The sequence below is a fragment of the Micromys minutus genome (genome assembly GCF_963924665.1).
Source record: "Micromys minutus genome assembly, chromosome: 21".
In the NCBI taxonomy this organism is placed as follows: Eukaryota; Metazoa; Chordata; class Mammalia; order Rodentia; family Muridae; genus Micromys; species Micromys minutus.
Window position 1 is genome coordinate 21,606,621 of NC_137956.1, and position 15,096 is coordinate 21,621,716.

The 15,096-nt window shown below is 40.2% G+C and overlaps 1 protein-coding gene across 1 annotated transcript; it reads left to right on the top strand.

Annotated features, from left to right (window-relative positions):
* Nucleotides 1-5,949: 5,949 nt before the first annotated feature.
* BCL2A1 (BCL2 related protein A1) lies at nucleotides 5,950-14,093 on the top strand (the record flags this gene model as incomplete). The annotated part of the gene is made up of 2 exons (XM_080934310.1): nucleotides 5,950-6,369; nucleotides 13,970-14,093. 2 exons carry the CDS (start codon nucleotides 5,950-5,952, stop codon nucleotides 14,075-14,077), a joined length of 528 nt encoding a protein of 175 aa, XP_080790436.1. The 3' UTR covers nucleotides 14,078-14,093.
* Between the last annotated feature and the right edge of the window lie 1,003 nt (nucleotides 14,094-15,096).

Here is a 15,096-nt window from a genome sequence, read left to right on the forward strand (position 1 = left end):
TTTAGACCTTTCAAATGCCCCTCTTAATGTGAGCTCACAACCCAGTACTCAGAGCTCATAACCTGATACTCAAGGCTACTGTAGTTTGGATTCCCCTCTCCTAACACATCCATACACTACAGTCCATGTTTTAAGCTCATCACAAACATACTTGAAGCACACTGGTACACTTCACAAGGCTATACTTTCTCACTGATAACATTTTGTTTATCTGTAAAAGCCAACTTCTGTGTCAGTCTTCTCAGAAAAGACCATTTTTTTTTTTTTTGTTGGTTTACACTCTGAGAGATGTATTAATGACTCAAGACTGCAATCAATATTCAGGACCTGGCTGTGGCAAGTATTCAGTAGAACTTGTTGAGCTATCGGCTTGGTAAATATTTGTCAATTCTCTATTCTTTGTTCTTTCATGAATGGTTAGGCCTTGACACTTGTAGAAGATTGCTCTTTGGAGACCCAGTTTCACTTGCTGTCATAAGTACTTCTGCTTGGTTTAGGTATGCCCTTTGCCATTCCATTCTGGGCAGTAGAAACCCCAAGGTTCTCTACCACAATGACTTAAAGGTCCTATTTAAACAGGCCATCCCCTCATGCCTCTCCTGAGATGACATTTGAAGGAAAAGAACATTTTCCTTTTGTTTTGTTAAGCTAAACCTAACAGAAAAACCAATGCAGTTTTGGATACAATATTAACCTGATTATGTAGCAGGACATATATGAAATACTTAACAAAACTACAGAGTCCAGTGAACATTTATCATGTACTTTATATGTACCAGTTGCTATGCTATGCTTTCCAGAGAAGTAAGAGGCGAGATAGCATTACTGTTACTTAGAAAGCTATGAGTTTGTAGCTGAGCTCAAAATGCACAGTAGCTATCATACAAGATTTGGCATGACACTTGCTATCTGCATACATACTCCTGTCTAGTGCATATTGGCTGGAGTGATAGAGAAGGTTTTACTTGGCTGAAAATTAAACATGAACCAAGATTTGGAGACACACAAATGAAGAAGAAGGACCATTATATCAGTCAGGGAAAATAGAAAGAAAAAAATTTCTAGAACAAAATAACAGTGCTAAGGTAGTCTTTCTGATGGCTCCTGACACTGTAGTATGTATAGGCTATCCTTAAAGGTAACCTTCTCTCCTGGATTTCTGTTCCTTGATTCACTTCCCCCATCCTTTCCCCTGTCATCTCCTTGTGCCCCTCTTTCCTTAGACCAACCACTAGACAGGTTGCATGGTACTTCTCTGCTTTGTCAGGCATCCATCCATTCACTGAGTTCAGGACTAGTTAGGTTTCTCTAGAATCCTCTGCAGCCTTCCTCCTGAACATAAGAGAAAAATTAATGGAATTACTTGCATTTGGTTCATAGGATAGCCTGGAGCCTAGTCCTTGTCACACTGAGCCTTTAGTTTTTTTTTTTTTTAATTTATTTATCTATTTTGTGTATGTGAGTACACTGCTGCTCTCTTCAGACATACCAGACGATTCCATTATAGATGGTTGTGAGCCACCATGTGGTTGCTGGGAATTGAACTCAGGATCTCTGGAAGAATTTTCAGTAGTGCTCTTAACTGCTGAGCCATCTCTCCGGCCCTTTGCTTTTTTAAGCAAAAAGAAAACAAACAAATAGGAAACTGGGAACATTGGCTTGTCTCTAGTGAACTTTTCTGACCATGGAAGTCTGACCGCACAAGACTGAAACAAGTCATGAGGAACACATAGATGTGCTTACTCATCTCACTCTCTTGTGCTCCATCTGTGCTAATGTGTCAAGTCCAAAAGAAACTGAGGACAAATGGCTGACCATGATACCTCTCAACATACCAAAGAACATTCTGGCCTCCAGTCTCTCTCAGCATTGCACGTACTTGTTACAGAGTCCATGGCTTACCTGTGACTCTCACCCCTACCCCTTACCCTAAACTTCCCCAGCTCAGGGGTTTCCCTCTCTGCCTTTGCATTCCTATATAACCCTGCCATTTCATCCATTCATCCTCTTTTTGCTCTCTTGGTTCTTGGTTCCCTCCCTTGGTTCTTTCTCATCTTTGCTCTGTCTTCTTTTTCTTTCTTGACCCTCGACTCTGCATGGTCCAGTTCTATGTACTGATCCTGTATAGTCTACTACTTTCTCTCCTTGGTCTGGACTCTTCCAGATACTTACCCTTGAATCTACAGTTGAAAACTTCTGAATCATACTTTGGAGTAGTTGTGTCCTCATTTTATATAAGTAAAGACCAGTCTTCTCAACAAAGAATTTGCCTTGGTTAGGGCTTCCGAATAGAGAAGTAGTTATGCTAAAATCAGAAGAGTGAAAGAACCAAGCAGGGTGAGAGCTCCCCTCCTGCTCCCCAACACGCTATGCCACCTCTGAGGAAGCAGCAAAAAGCCCAGCAAATTTTCAGGTTCCTCCTTTGGGGAAAAGAGAAGTTGACCTCAATAGTTTCTCTTGAAAGTTACTTACATTGAGCTGCAGCTTGAATCACTCTGGATACCCATCAGCTGGGACAGAGTTCTGTCTTGGAGTTCTTTCTGTTCTCTTCTTTTCTATTCCATCTATTGTTTCTTCTTGTTGAGACTATAAAAGAGCCCAAAATGTTTTGAGTCATTTTAGTAAAATCCTAGACATTAAGGAACAAATAGCAGTTAGCACTATTGAATCCTGTCAAATGTCAGGGTCATGAGAAACACACACACACACACACACACACACACACACACACACAATTACCATTTTAAACCTTGAGTACTGCAAAGGTGGCTTATTATAAGCATGGGGAACTGAACATAGGAGTATTTCACTGCAATGAAAATACACAAGGACTTATACACTAATAAAACATTGACAGCAAAAAGTCATCATTAAGATGGCACACATTATTCTTGTTCTCCTGGCAGTCACAAGCAGTTCCTTCAGTCTTGTCTGGACTATCATGCTTCTTCAATAGAAGGCTCTGGATAAAATAACCACAGAGAAAGTCTTGGTCAGGCTACAGTTGTTTTTGCTCAGTCTTTGTGTTGCTGAGATTGACAGTAGGAAAGTATGGCAACCAGCTGTCTTACTGCTATCATAAATCCCAGACCTAGGCCAAAGGATTTTTTAAATACCAAAATACTGGTAGTTCTTCCTTCACCATCTCTGTCTCCCCAGTCAGCCTCTTCTACTTAATTTGCAATAGACACGACTCGGAGCTTCAGACTGTTGCATGGCCTCAGCCTAGGGCCATCATGGTTTGTCATCCAGGAAGTATCTCTATATCTGGACATTCTAGAGTAACCTTTTCTGATTATTTCATTCAGCAAATCCTTGGACTAATATAATATAAGTAGACTTATGTTAGAGTCAATACATGATTGGACAGGGAGAGGAGGTGGGAAAAAGCAGAGGAAATGGAAGAGGAGGAGTCAGGGAGTAAAATGTAAAAGGAGGAGAGAGAGGAGGGAGGGAAGGAACTGGAACAGGAGGATGGTTAATGGCAAGTGATAAGGGATCTTCTAGGAGGGGAATAGAGAGAGATTGTAGTGGTAAATCTGCCCAAAATATACACACAGCTTGTTTTCCTAATAACTGAGTTTTCATTGAATGGGTTTATTCAGGTTAAAGAGGATATCGCAACAAATTGGTGATTTTGGTTGAAAAGGACATTGCAACAAATATAGTATAGTTTTTTTTTTTCTGGACTGAAAACTAGATGAATGGTTTTGAATTAAGTGTATTTCAACTATTCAACAAAGACCAGCTATTTGCCTTTCCTGGATCCAGACTTTAGATGATAGGTGGAGTGATAAAGTATAGAAAAGGGACCCGTGGCCACAGAAGACTGTTGAGATTCTTAAGCCACATTCTTTGATTACTTTCTCAGAAATTCTGAGCATCATAGGACTGTGGGACAGAGGGAGACCATCCTCCTTTCATTGTGGTGGTTCTTAGATGCTCAAATACCATTAGGGGCCAGAAAGGAGTCCCGGCCTTGTGATCTGTGAGCTAACAGAAACAGTCACAGAGAACTTTTGCACAGTAAAATATTAGAGAACTGTGGTGGTTCTATAGCTATGAACTCTCTGTTCTGTATGGACCCTCCAAAGAAAATTCTGTGTTAAGTAGATGTGAGGAGATAAGCTGGGGAAAGTGCTGTGGGCAGGGGTGGAGAGGGAGCCAGAAGAATCTGGCAGGCTTCAAGAGAGCAACTCAGGGCTGACCCTGTGGGGAAGAAAGAAGAACTTGGGAAGTGGGTTTGGAGGGCTCTCAGGAAGCAGCTTAATATAATCTACATGTTGCAGAAAGTTGTATAACCAGTTTCCTTCTGAGGACATTGGCTTGTGTGGGAGTGTGGCTTCACAGTCCTTCCTGCCTTGCTGTCATTGGCTGGAAACAGACTGTGGAACCTGTGGCCTCTAGTGCAAACTTGGTGGTAGGTTTAAGGCAGGTCAGCTGGCTTTGAGTCAATAACCCTTGCATGTTTCCACATCTACCACAAGTTTCTATTTCCGAGCACTCTAAGTAGCCTCTCTCCCTCCCTTCCCAGCTTCATAATAATGGTTCATAAATACATGTTGTAAACGAATTTCTCTTCTGTGTTTGCTGTTGCTCAGAAGATGCTGATGCAAAGAATCAACGTTGTTGCACGTATGGAAGGAGAGAAATGGAAAGAGGAAACCTTTGATATTTCCAAGGATAGGAATTGTTTCTATTTCTCTACTATCAGCTCTTTAGCTTGAAGCTGTCAGGCAAACATAGCCTCATCCCCAAGCATTCAGCAGCTGCTTTCCCTGCTAGGTGAGGAGACTTAGGGTTTGAATTTTTTTGTTTGAAGTTTTTGAAACTTCAATAATTTGAAGTTTCAACGTTGCCTTAACCACTGATGTCACAATCTCCACGAAGCTCTCAGAGTTGCTTATCAAAGCTCAACAGAATGATGTATTTTCTCTTAACTTCAAACCGTAGACTCTGGAAGTCCTGTACTCACCGGGTCAGTGGGTGACTGAGAAGCCAAACCATCATTTATGCCAGAATGAAGAGGAGCACTATAGAGCACCCACATCCCACCAGACACAGTAACAGGAACAGTTAGGTCATCTCTGCTAGCCTCACCCCAAGCTTCTAAAGTCAGTCTAGATGGCTTCCTTTTTCAAGTTCAGGCCAAAGCCACAAAAAAAAAAAAAAAAAAAAAAAAAAAAAAAAAAAAAAAAACCAGAAAGAAGGATTTGTCTACAACTGAGACAAGGCACTATGACTCTAAGATCAGAACTCCAGATGATGGATAATGTATGTGATACGAGATGTACAGACTAGAGAGGTGACTCAGGAGTTACGAACCCTCGCTGCTGTTCCAGGGTTTCCCAGGTTCCATCCCAGCACCTGCTCCAGGCTGCCTGTAACTCATGCTGTAAGGGATCCAACACCCTCTTCTAGCTTCTGTGCGGTATTCATGCACATGACACATACACTCAGGCAAATACAAAGAAAAAAAAGAATACTTAAAAGGAGTGTGTACTGAGTGGAGTTTAAAGATTGATTGTGTTCTAACAGAAATTGTAAACTGATAAAAGGAGCTGACTTTTCCCCCTCTCAACCTCGTATATCTACCTCTCAAGTGTACTGTTGCCAGAGTGACTTTGAGGGGCCTCTAGTTCCCAGCTACTTACAAGGATCTTGTTTCTCCATATCCTCTCATTTTTGACTTTTAAACTGAATCATGAGAGGAAGAGGAAGTGGTACACTGCTCTGAAGCATTTTCCTCCTTCACAGTTTGAACTTTGGCTTTCACACACAGCCCACGCACAGAAGTGACGAGAAGGAAGGATACAGTGACATGATGCAAACAGAAATTCCAGCAACCTCCAGATATGATTAGGGTTCCTCCCCTGCCAAGCCCAATCTCTGCAGTCTTTGCCTCCTCGGCCTCTAGGTGGACAGCTCCAGCCAGCTCTGCCAGGGAAGATGACTGACTATGAGTTCACTTATATCCACTCCCTGGCTGAGAACTACCTCCAGCACGTCCTGCAGGTACCTGCCTTTGAATCGGCTCCAAGCAAAACATCCAGAGTGCTACAGAGAGTTGCTTTCTCCGTTCAGAAGGAAGTTGAAAAGAATCTGAAGCCATACCTGGATGACTTTCACGTGGAATCCATAGATACTGCCAGAGTAATATTCAACCAAGTGATGGAAAAAGAATTTGAAGATGGCATCATTAACTGGGGAAGGATTGTGACTATATTTGCCTTTGGGGGTGTTCTCCTCAAAAAACTTCCACAAGAGCAGATGGCCCTGGATGTGGATGCTTACAAGCAAGTTTCCAGTTTTGTGGCAGAATTCATAATGAATAACACAGGAGACTGGATACGGCAGAACGGAGGCTGGGTATGTGCGATTGATGACTTTTTCTTTCTTTCTTTCTTTCTTTCTTTCTTTCTTTCTTTCTTTCTTTCTTTCTTTCTTCCTTTCTTTCTTTCTCTTTCTTTTTTTAACATTTCTGTCCTGCAGAATAGGAATGAAGGTCTCCTTACTAATTAAAACAAACAAGAAAATAACCATCAAAGGACTTCAGTCTGTTTGTATGCCTTATTTTTAGATGCTCTTAATTAAAATTAACAAAACTTCCTTGGGTCATTTCCAGTGGCTTCTACTGTAAATGTTTTTTAAAACTTTTTAAAAGTAAAGATTTATCTATTTATTTAATGTATGTGCGTAAATTGTAGCTGTTTTTAGACACACCAGAAGAGGGTATTGGATCTCGTTACGGACGGTTGTTAACCACCATGTGTTTGCTGGGATTTGAACTCAGGACCTCTGGAAGAGCAGTCAGTGCTCTTATCTGCTGAGCCATCTCTCCAGCCCCCCTCTCCCCTCTTAATATTTGGAGAACATTTGTGTCTGCAGCTTTAATTCTAGCTGTGAGGTCTGAGTTTGAGAACAGCACTATTTTCTAAAAACCGTATTTTCAGAATTATCAGTGCAGATCCCCAAGTGCCGGTTTCTTATGACAATTGAGAACTTGTACGGAAAGAGCTGGTATTAAATATTGCCGTATGTACTTCACTATGTTGTGATAGTCAGCCATATGTACAGTTTTGTACACTCATTACACACTAACTTTCTTCATTTTCTTATATACAAATGATGGGCTGTTGAAGTTTTGTGATTAAAAATAAATAATGTACTATATCCCTGGAAGGAACTCCCTTTTAAAGGTATATTCAAATATAAGAATTTTCCTCTGAATTAGTGTTTTAAAAAGCCAGGCCTGCACAGGGAGGCGTTAGATCCCACACTCATCAGACGCCCTCCCCAGCTAGATTTTGCTGCCTCACCTTGAGTCTCAGTATGTTTCATACAGAGTTGAAAATATTCCCGTGTAGGGTCGCTCCAATCCATTTCCCCAGCTTTTCTCTCGCTCAAGCTGTAGACATGCCTATCATTGTATATACAAAGCATGTTTATTGAACACACCCAAAGAAAATCTTCATCTCCCACCCCTATTTCAAGATGAGATCTCACTGTGTTGCCCAGGTTGGTTTAAAGTTCCCAGAGTATAGGGATTCTACCACCCTCAGCCTTCTATAGATCTGGAGCTCTGGTAGCAATGATCATGTGTGGCTAACCAGACTCCCCCTACAGTCCTTTGTCACCAGGGACCAAACCTAGAATCTAATGCAGTCTGAGGACGGGTTCTATCAGTGTATTGTGTCCTTAGCCTCATGGCCATCTTTCTGTCTGAGAAATATTTTAAAATTGCTACCTGGGCTATATATGGAAGTGTCCATTCTGGGACTGAGGAAGCAAAGATAAGGGGACCAAAACATTAAGGTCATTGTCAACTACATAGTAAGTCAGTAGAAGGCCACCTCTGGTGACATGAAAGACACTTTCATGTCCTTACACAAATACTACATAGACTTATTCTGTAACTGATTTTTGTCAGCACAGGGTACTTGAAATAACATTTTAAAGAATATTTATGGCCTGAGGAAGTACATCAATTGTGGAGTCCCTGTATTGTGTGAACAAGATCTCTAATTCAACCCCTAGCACCATAAATAAAAATTAAGAGTGTTCTTGCTGTGTTTTGTTGTATGTACATGTCGTTGAACAGCTGATCTCTTCCAGCTGGAGTATATTTATTTGACTTATTTCCAGATCTTTTTGTCACAAGTAATGTTTCATTGAATGCACAGTACAGGTCTATGTTCTCCCATGTGTAGGCATGTTTTCTAGGGTGGATATTTGTTTGTAGAGCTATTTGCTCATGGTGTATATCCACTTGGAAATTCCTAGAGTTTTCTGTTCCATAGTGGTTTTACCAAATTATAAACCTCCCAGATGCATGTTAAGAGTATCCAGTATTTCCTTGGTACAAGTGGACTGATATGAGGTCCTAGTAATCTATTAAAATTTTCCACTTTGGTACACAAAAGGCATATTCTTAGTTATCTTGTGTTAATTCATTTTCCACTTGGTTACTAGTACAGTTTCTCTTCACGTTGAGCACAGACTCGTGTTTATTGACTAATTCTTAGAATTGTCTATTTATATATTTTGCCCAGTTCTCAATGGCATTATTAACTTACAGGAACTCTGGAAATTTTTATTTGTGGCAGATTTTCTTTTAGTTTGTTTCTTATCTTCTAAAATTGTTTATGTCTTCATTAATTACAAGTGTTTAAAAGCTTGGTGTGGTCGACTGTATTGAACACTGGCTGTTCCATTTCTGTCTGCTTGCTTAGTGCTGTCTTACTGTAGACCAGTCCTCCTTTTCAATGCCTTCAACTAGTCTTCTTTCGAACTTGGTCTGATTTGGGTCTAGGTCAAACATGTCAGATATTGCTTATGTTTCTTCTGGTTGGCTCTGAGAAGGACTCAGAAAATTGTCTGCCACACTGTGTACTGCAAGTGTCTTCCAACCCAGAGGCTACAAATGAAGCTGTAGCAAAGACATTTACAAGCTCTACAGGTTTACACTGTGTTCCCATCATCTAGAACAGCATTTGGAAGACACAAAATACATGTTACTCAAAAATCTAACAATGTCCTAACATATTGTGTGAATTCTTAAAATTCAAATAAATGACAGGCTTGGACAGTCTTTGAGAATCTCTAGAAATGTGTTCATCATCTGGAAGTCACAGAGATATTAGCACATATAAAGTAAATATATATAGTACACATATAAACTCTACCTTAAAAGAGATATAAAAAACATCTGTCTGTGTCTATCTCTGTCACTGTTTCTTTGTGTCTCTTTCTCTATGTCTCTCTCTCTCTCTCTCTCTCTCTCTCTTACACACACACACACACACACACACACACACACACACACACACACACTTCACAAAGCTCCTATGTGAGTTCTCAGATCTTTTCTTTTACAGCTGGGAGCTTATGTTGTCAACATGATAGAAGAGGTGTTTGAGGTTATCTTAAAGCAATCTCAATGCCATATTCTAGCTAACAAACCACTTATTCTGCTTACGGTAAACAGTGCTATATAGTAAGCTAAGAGACAGAGGGATGGAAAACTGGTACCTTTTCTTTTTCTTTTTTTACAGTGTCATTGACAAATCTGCTCTGATGATGTAGTTTACTTTGAATGGTTTGTTCTGTTTGTAGAAAACACACAGACACATGTCTATGCCAATGGTCAGGTGGCCTAGTAGAAAGGAGAAATGGATATTTTACAGTGTTTTCCTTTTTCATTTTCTGAAAGGGAAACCGCTAAACTGATCACAAAACATGAAACCTACGCTTTCATTTCACTTGAACTATGCCTGGAAACATCAGGAGACTTTCAGAGCACGATGTGGTACAGTACCGCAGAGATAGAAAGAGCACTAACTCCAACTAAAGCAGGGCTGGCTTCATTCCGGGGCTCAGTGCTTACCATACATGTGACCGGAACAACTTACGTAACTTCTCTATACTTCGTTTCCTTGTTGTCGGTAAAAATAGGCCACATTGCAGTCTATCTATGGGGTTGGCATAAGGATCACATGTGTTACTTACAGACAAAGGATCCAGAGCAATTCCTGCAAATGAGCACTCAGTACAATTTTAAGACTGTTGTTATTACTAACAAATGCTAACATTAGTACTAACACTAATTTAGCAAATCTAAGTATATTTAGACTCCAAAAGTTGTATGGTCCACTTAGGTATTAGTCAGCACGGGGCTCGGGTGCATGAAGGGGATAAACATGAGATTAATTATCAGTTAATTAATAATTGGGATAATCTCACTCCTCCCAATGCTCCTGTCCTCATTCTCCCAGTCCTTCTCTTTCTTCCTTCTTCCCCTTCCTCTGTTCTTTCCTTCTCTTACATATTCCCCTTAGCTTCCAACTTGGCATCTCTGTGTTGCTTCAGCGTCTACATGTACTATTATTTTCTCCAGTCCCCTCTATCAGTTTGAAGTGCATGGCTGGACTCCTAATGTCTGGTTTGCATGATTTTGTTGTTGTTGCTGCTACCATCAGGATTTGGGAGGAGAGGATAGTTCCTAAGGCCACTGGAATACCTTCGAGTAGCTGGTTGTCTATAGTCACAGCTACCCAAAGGCTAGAGGAACACTGCTTGAGCACAGGGGAATTTCAAGGCCAAGTGTGGGTAAGACCCTATCTCAAAAACTAAGAATGTGCTTAGGATGGAATTCAGTGTCTCAGCCTTTGGAAGCTGTGCTTTAGTTCCATTCAAGCGACTTTCCCACTTCCATACTCTTTAATGAAGCACTTTTCTGTGTCCAGGCTTGTGGAACAAAGAAGAGCTCTTGGTCATTATCTCCAGAGGGGGCTGAGGGACTATACTTTTATAGACAACACTGCGTCCCTCATGCTTAGCCTAGGCCCTCATGATGTAGAAAGTACCTGATGGGTAGCTGTTGCTCTCAGGAACTGACATTGAAATCTGAGGCTTGAACAACACATCATGGCTTCTTAACTCTGCCAGAGAGAGGGGGTGTGGGGGAGGGGAGACAACAATGATGGGCTTGGGGCTTGAGCTCTCCAAATTGCTTTTTAAGTGATCAGCATCTTAAACTAACAAATATGATGGTGGGAAACTCAGAAATAGCCTGTCTTGGAAGTACTAATACTGAATGAAGAAGGAGAATGTTAATAAAAAAAATCCCTAAAAATCAAACAAAACAAACAAATCTGCTCTTTGGATAATAGTCTTGATCTGGCCATGGAGTGGGGGTTGGGGGTACTCCCATGGTCAAAGCATCTCTTAAAGATTCCAACTTAATATTATCAAAATAGCAATTAAGACTCAAGATGAGTTTTAGAAGGTAGTCAAACCATGGCAGCTTAATGTATTATTTTATGTTTCATGCTTTCTCAAAACCAGAGTAGCTCAGCTTAAAAAATTATCACTGCTCTCAGAAATAATCAGGCCTGGGTGTTTTTGCTTATTACTACATTACTAATGTGATAATGAATCCTTATTTGTATATTTATTCGTATATAATAGTGTTGCTAAAGAAAATTTTTACATCATGATTGTATTGAAATATAAAATTCCTTATTTGCTGAAAACTTAAAATGTTTCCTCATATACTCAGTGATTTAAGTTTCAGTGAACTTCTCTTTCAACTATTAAGGCCTGATTATTTTTTCTTACATTTGAATGAAAAAGTGGTTTTCTGATAAATCTATTTTCCTGGTTTGCAGCTCTTTTAATTATATGTGTATGTGTATTTGTATATATTTCAACTATTTTTGTCTGCATTTATATATTTTTTCTTTACCTTAGAGATTGAATGTATGTAACAAATTAGCATGTTAACTGCCCAGATAATGATTAGCTCTCCTGTTAATAAAAGATTATTTCAGAGGCTACCACTGTACCTATCTGATAGAAGATTATGAATATTCCTGGAAGGGGAACAAGAATTGTCTAAATCCACGAGACTGTGGGAAATATGTGAGAATGTAAGGTTAGGAGAAGAGGAAACAGGGAAATGAGCAATGTCTTCTTTCTGCTGGGACATGACATCACATGTGTCTCAGCTGACCCTGCACATAGCACAGAGACACTTTCTTAGTCAATTATTCAAATGGGAAATTCCCTGACTGGCAATGATTCCCCTGGCTTGCTGATGATTCCACAACTGTTAATTTCAAGATTTGGAGAGATTTCCAGAGTCCTCATCTGATTCACTGTTTCTGCAATAGTCCCATTACAGTATAGACATTTGGGGACATTTAACCTTGGACCTTACAAGGAACAGAGCAAATGTTAGCTATATAAAGACAGAAAATATCAGGGGTGGTGATACAGAGCATATACAAGCACAGTCTGGGCATATGCCTCAGTTGGTAGAGTACTTGCTTACAATGCACAAAGTCTTGGGGTCTATCCCCAGCATTGCCCGAACCCAGCACAATGGGATATGGCTGTAATCCCAGGGCTAGGAGGTAGAGACAGAAGATTCAAAAGTTCAAGGTTATTTCTTGCTACTTGGTGAGTTCTAGGCTAGCCTGGGCTACATATGATCCTGTCTGAAAACAACAAAAATAAAAAAGTGTGGTTTTTTTTGAAATACAGGGAATGAAAAGGAACTTAATGTTTGCATCCCACACTCCATCCAGGCAAAGAATTATGTTATCTTGTATTAATTTGTGGCATAGTGTCTTTGTAGCCCAGGCTGGCTTGGAACTTACTGTGTGGTCAAGACTTGCGTATAGTAATCCCCCTGTCTCTGTCTCTGTCTCACAAGTACCAAAACCACAGCATGCTAACCACACAATGAGTTCAATGAACTTAGGTAACTTTGCCCTCCCTGAGCTGCAGTGTACTTATTAGATAGAATAGGAACTAGCCAAAGTGTGGAAGTAATTTCCAGTTAACATAGAATTATAGGTTTTAAGTTGTAAAAGGGATGTTACAGTGTGCTACAATTAATCGGTGTATGTGTGTATGTGTGTGTTCAGAAGCTTGAATCATCTCTATCAGCCTGGGCTTTCCTGTTAAAAGGAAAAGGCTAGTCTTAAAAGGAAGTATATGGAAATCATTAACATCTTCTTAGGTCAAGTACATTGGTTTTAATTTGGATCTACTATGGGTCCTTATAATTCTCAGGGCAGTACAGTTTATAATATAAATATAAATGTAATTTTTCACTGCTAAGCAGTTGAAAGATAAAGAGAAAAATTCCTCTTTCTAGAGCTAATAGCCAATGAGCATCTGAAACTTAGCTACTTTGAGAGAAGAGGAAAGTATTACTTTTTGGGTTTTGAATATCCAATAGGCAAAACAGAGTGCAACATCTCAAACATAATTTCATACTGTCTACACGCTGAAAGAATATTCAAATACTTAATATACATTGAATTACATATGTTTTCAAATTATTTTTACTTTTTTTTTTCTTTTTCACTTCTGGTGGTTTGAATAAGGATGGTCCCCATGGGCTCATATATTTGAATGATTAGACTTCAGGGAGCTGCAGTATTCCAAAGGATGAAAAGGATTAGGAGGTGTGGCCTTGTTGGAGGAAGTGTGTCAGTAAGGGATGGGCTTTGAGGTTTCAAAAGTCCTTGTCAGCTCCAAAGTCAGCCAGTCACTCAGTCTGTCTGTCTCTGCCTAGGGACCAGATCAGGATGTAGCTCTTAGCAACTACCGCTGCAGTCCCTGCTGTGTGCCACAATGCCTTACACCATGATGATAATGGACTAAGCCTCTGAGACCATAAGCAAGCGCCCAATTAAATGCTTTGTTTCATAAGCGCTGCCTTGGTTATGGTGTGTCTTTACAGTATTAGAAGATTGCCTAAGATACTTCTTAATATGTGGTTTACAAAACAGAAGTGAAATTAGCATATGTAGCTGAAACTCTGTTTCTATTGGGCAGTTCCCAAAGGAGTTTAGTGCTGGAGTAGAGGATAATATTGGGAATGGAGTGACTACAGATGGTGGGAGTCGAGAGACTATTATCTCACCCGTTTCTAATGTTCAATTTGTTCTCATAGGAAGATGGCTTCATAAAGAAGTTTGAACCTAAATCTGGCTGGCTGACTTTTCTGCAGACGACAGGGCAGATCTGGAAAATGGTCTTTCTCCTGAAGCAACACTACTGACCAGAGAGAACCCTGGCTCCTGGGAGAATGGCTGCACCACTTGGTATTTCCATCTGTAAACAGATAACACACATGGCAATACTTGACTTCCCAGAGCTGCAGATGTTTTGTCTCTACTTCAATGAATAAATTACTAATAATTGTTTCTGCATGTGTTTCATGAGTTCAGTTTTTGAGTCTGCCTGGAATTTCAACATCATTCAATACAGGGACAGGCATTAAAGTAAGGACTGGCGAGACCTAGAAGGCTCCTTTCTTTTACCTCTACTATGAGGGTGTGCTCACGATCTAAATGCTGTGATTTTAGGGCAAACCTTATGGAGGCTAAAACCAGTTTCCTACCTTTTCTTGCCTTCTTTCTCTCTCCAACCTACATTTTCCTCCAAGGCAAGACACAACAAGTGGGATTCACGTTCCCCGAGTCAAGTCATAGTCAACAGTCAAGTTATAGGTGTTCTATGTGTCTGTCTAATAGTCAAGAAGGGATCACTACTCTTTCTGCTCCTATAGCAAGAAACTGGAGTGCTTTGAACAAAAGCAACTAAATAAAGAGATATCAAGCTATTATTAAACGTGTGTGTGTGTGTGTGTGTGTGTGTGTGTGTGTGTATGTGTGAGGGGTGGGATGAAAGAACTATCTTTTGTTAGACCCTGTTCCAGTTTCTTAGTTCAAGTTTTATGGAAATATAGAAATCCTCTATTTTGGTCTAGATCACTTGCATTATATTTCTCTTGAGGCTATTGGTAGATCCTGTAAATAAGGAAGCTCTATTTCCAAGGCCAGGTACATCTTTACAAAGAATGTCAATTATTAACAGTACCTCTGAGGCGATTCCTAACTGAGGGAATGAAGACACTGGGCAAGTCAGCAATGAACTTAATTAACTTCTGGTCATTCTGTCTCCACATTCTGAGGGCTGGGGTTACAGATATGTTACTGCCACATCCTGTTCGTGTGGTGCTGGAGGCTGGGCCTCCAGGCTTTGTGCATAGCAGTGGCACCATATCCTAAACATTGT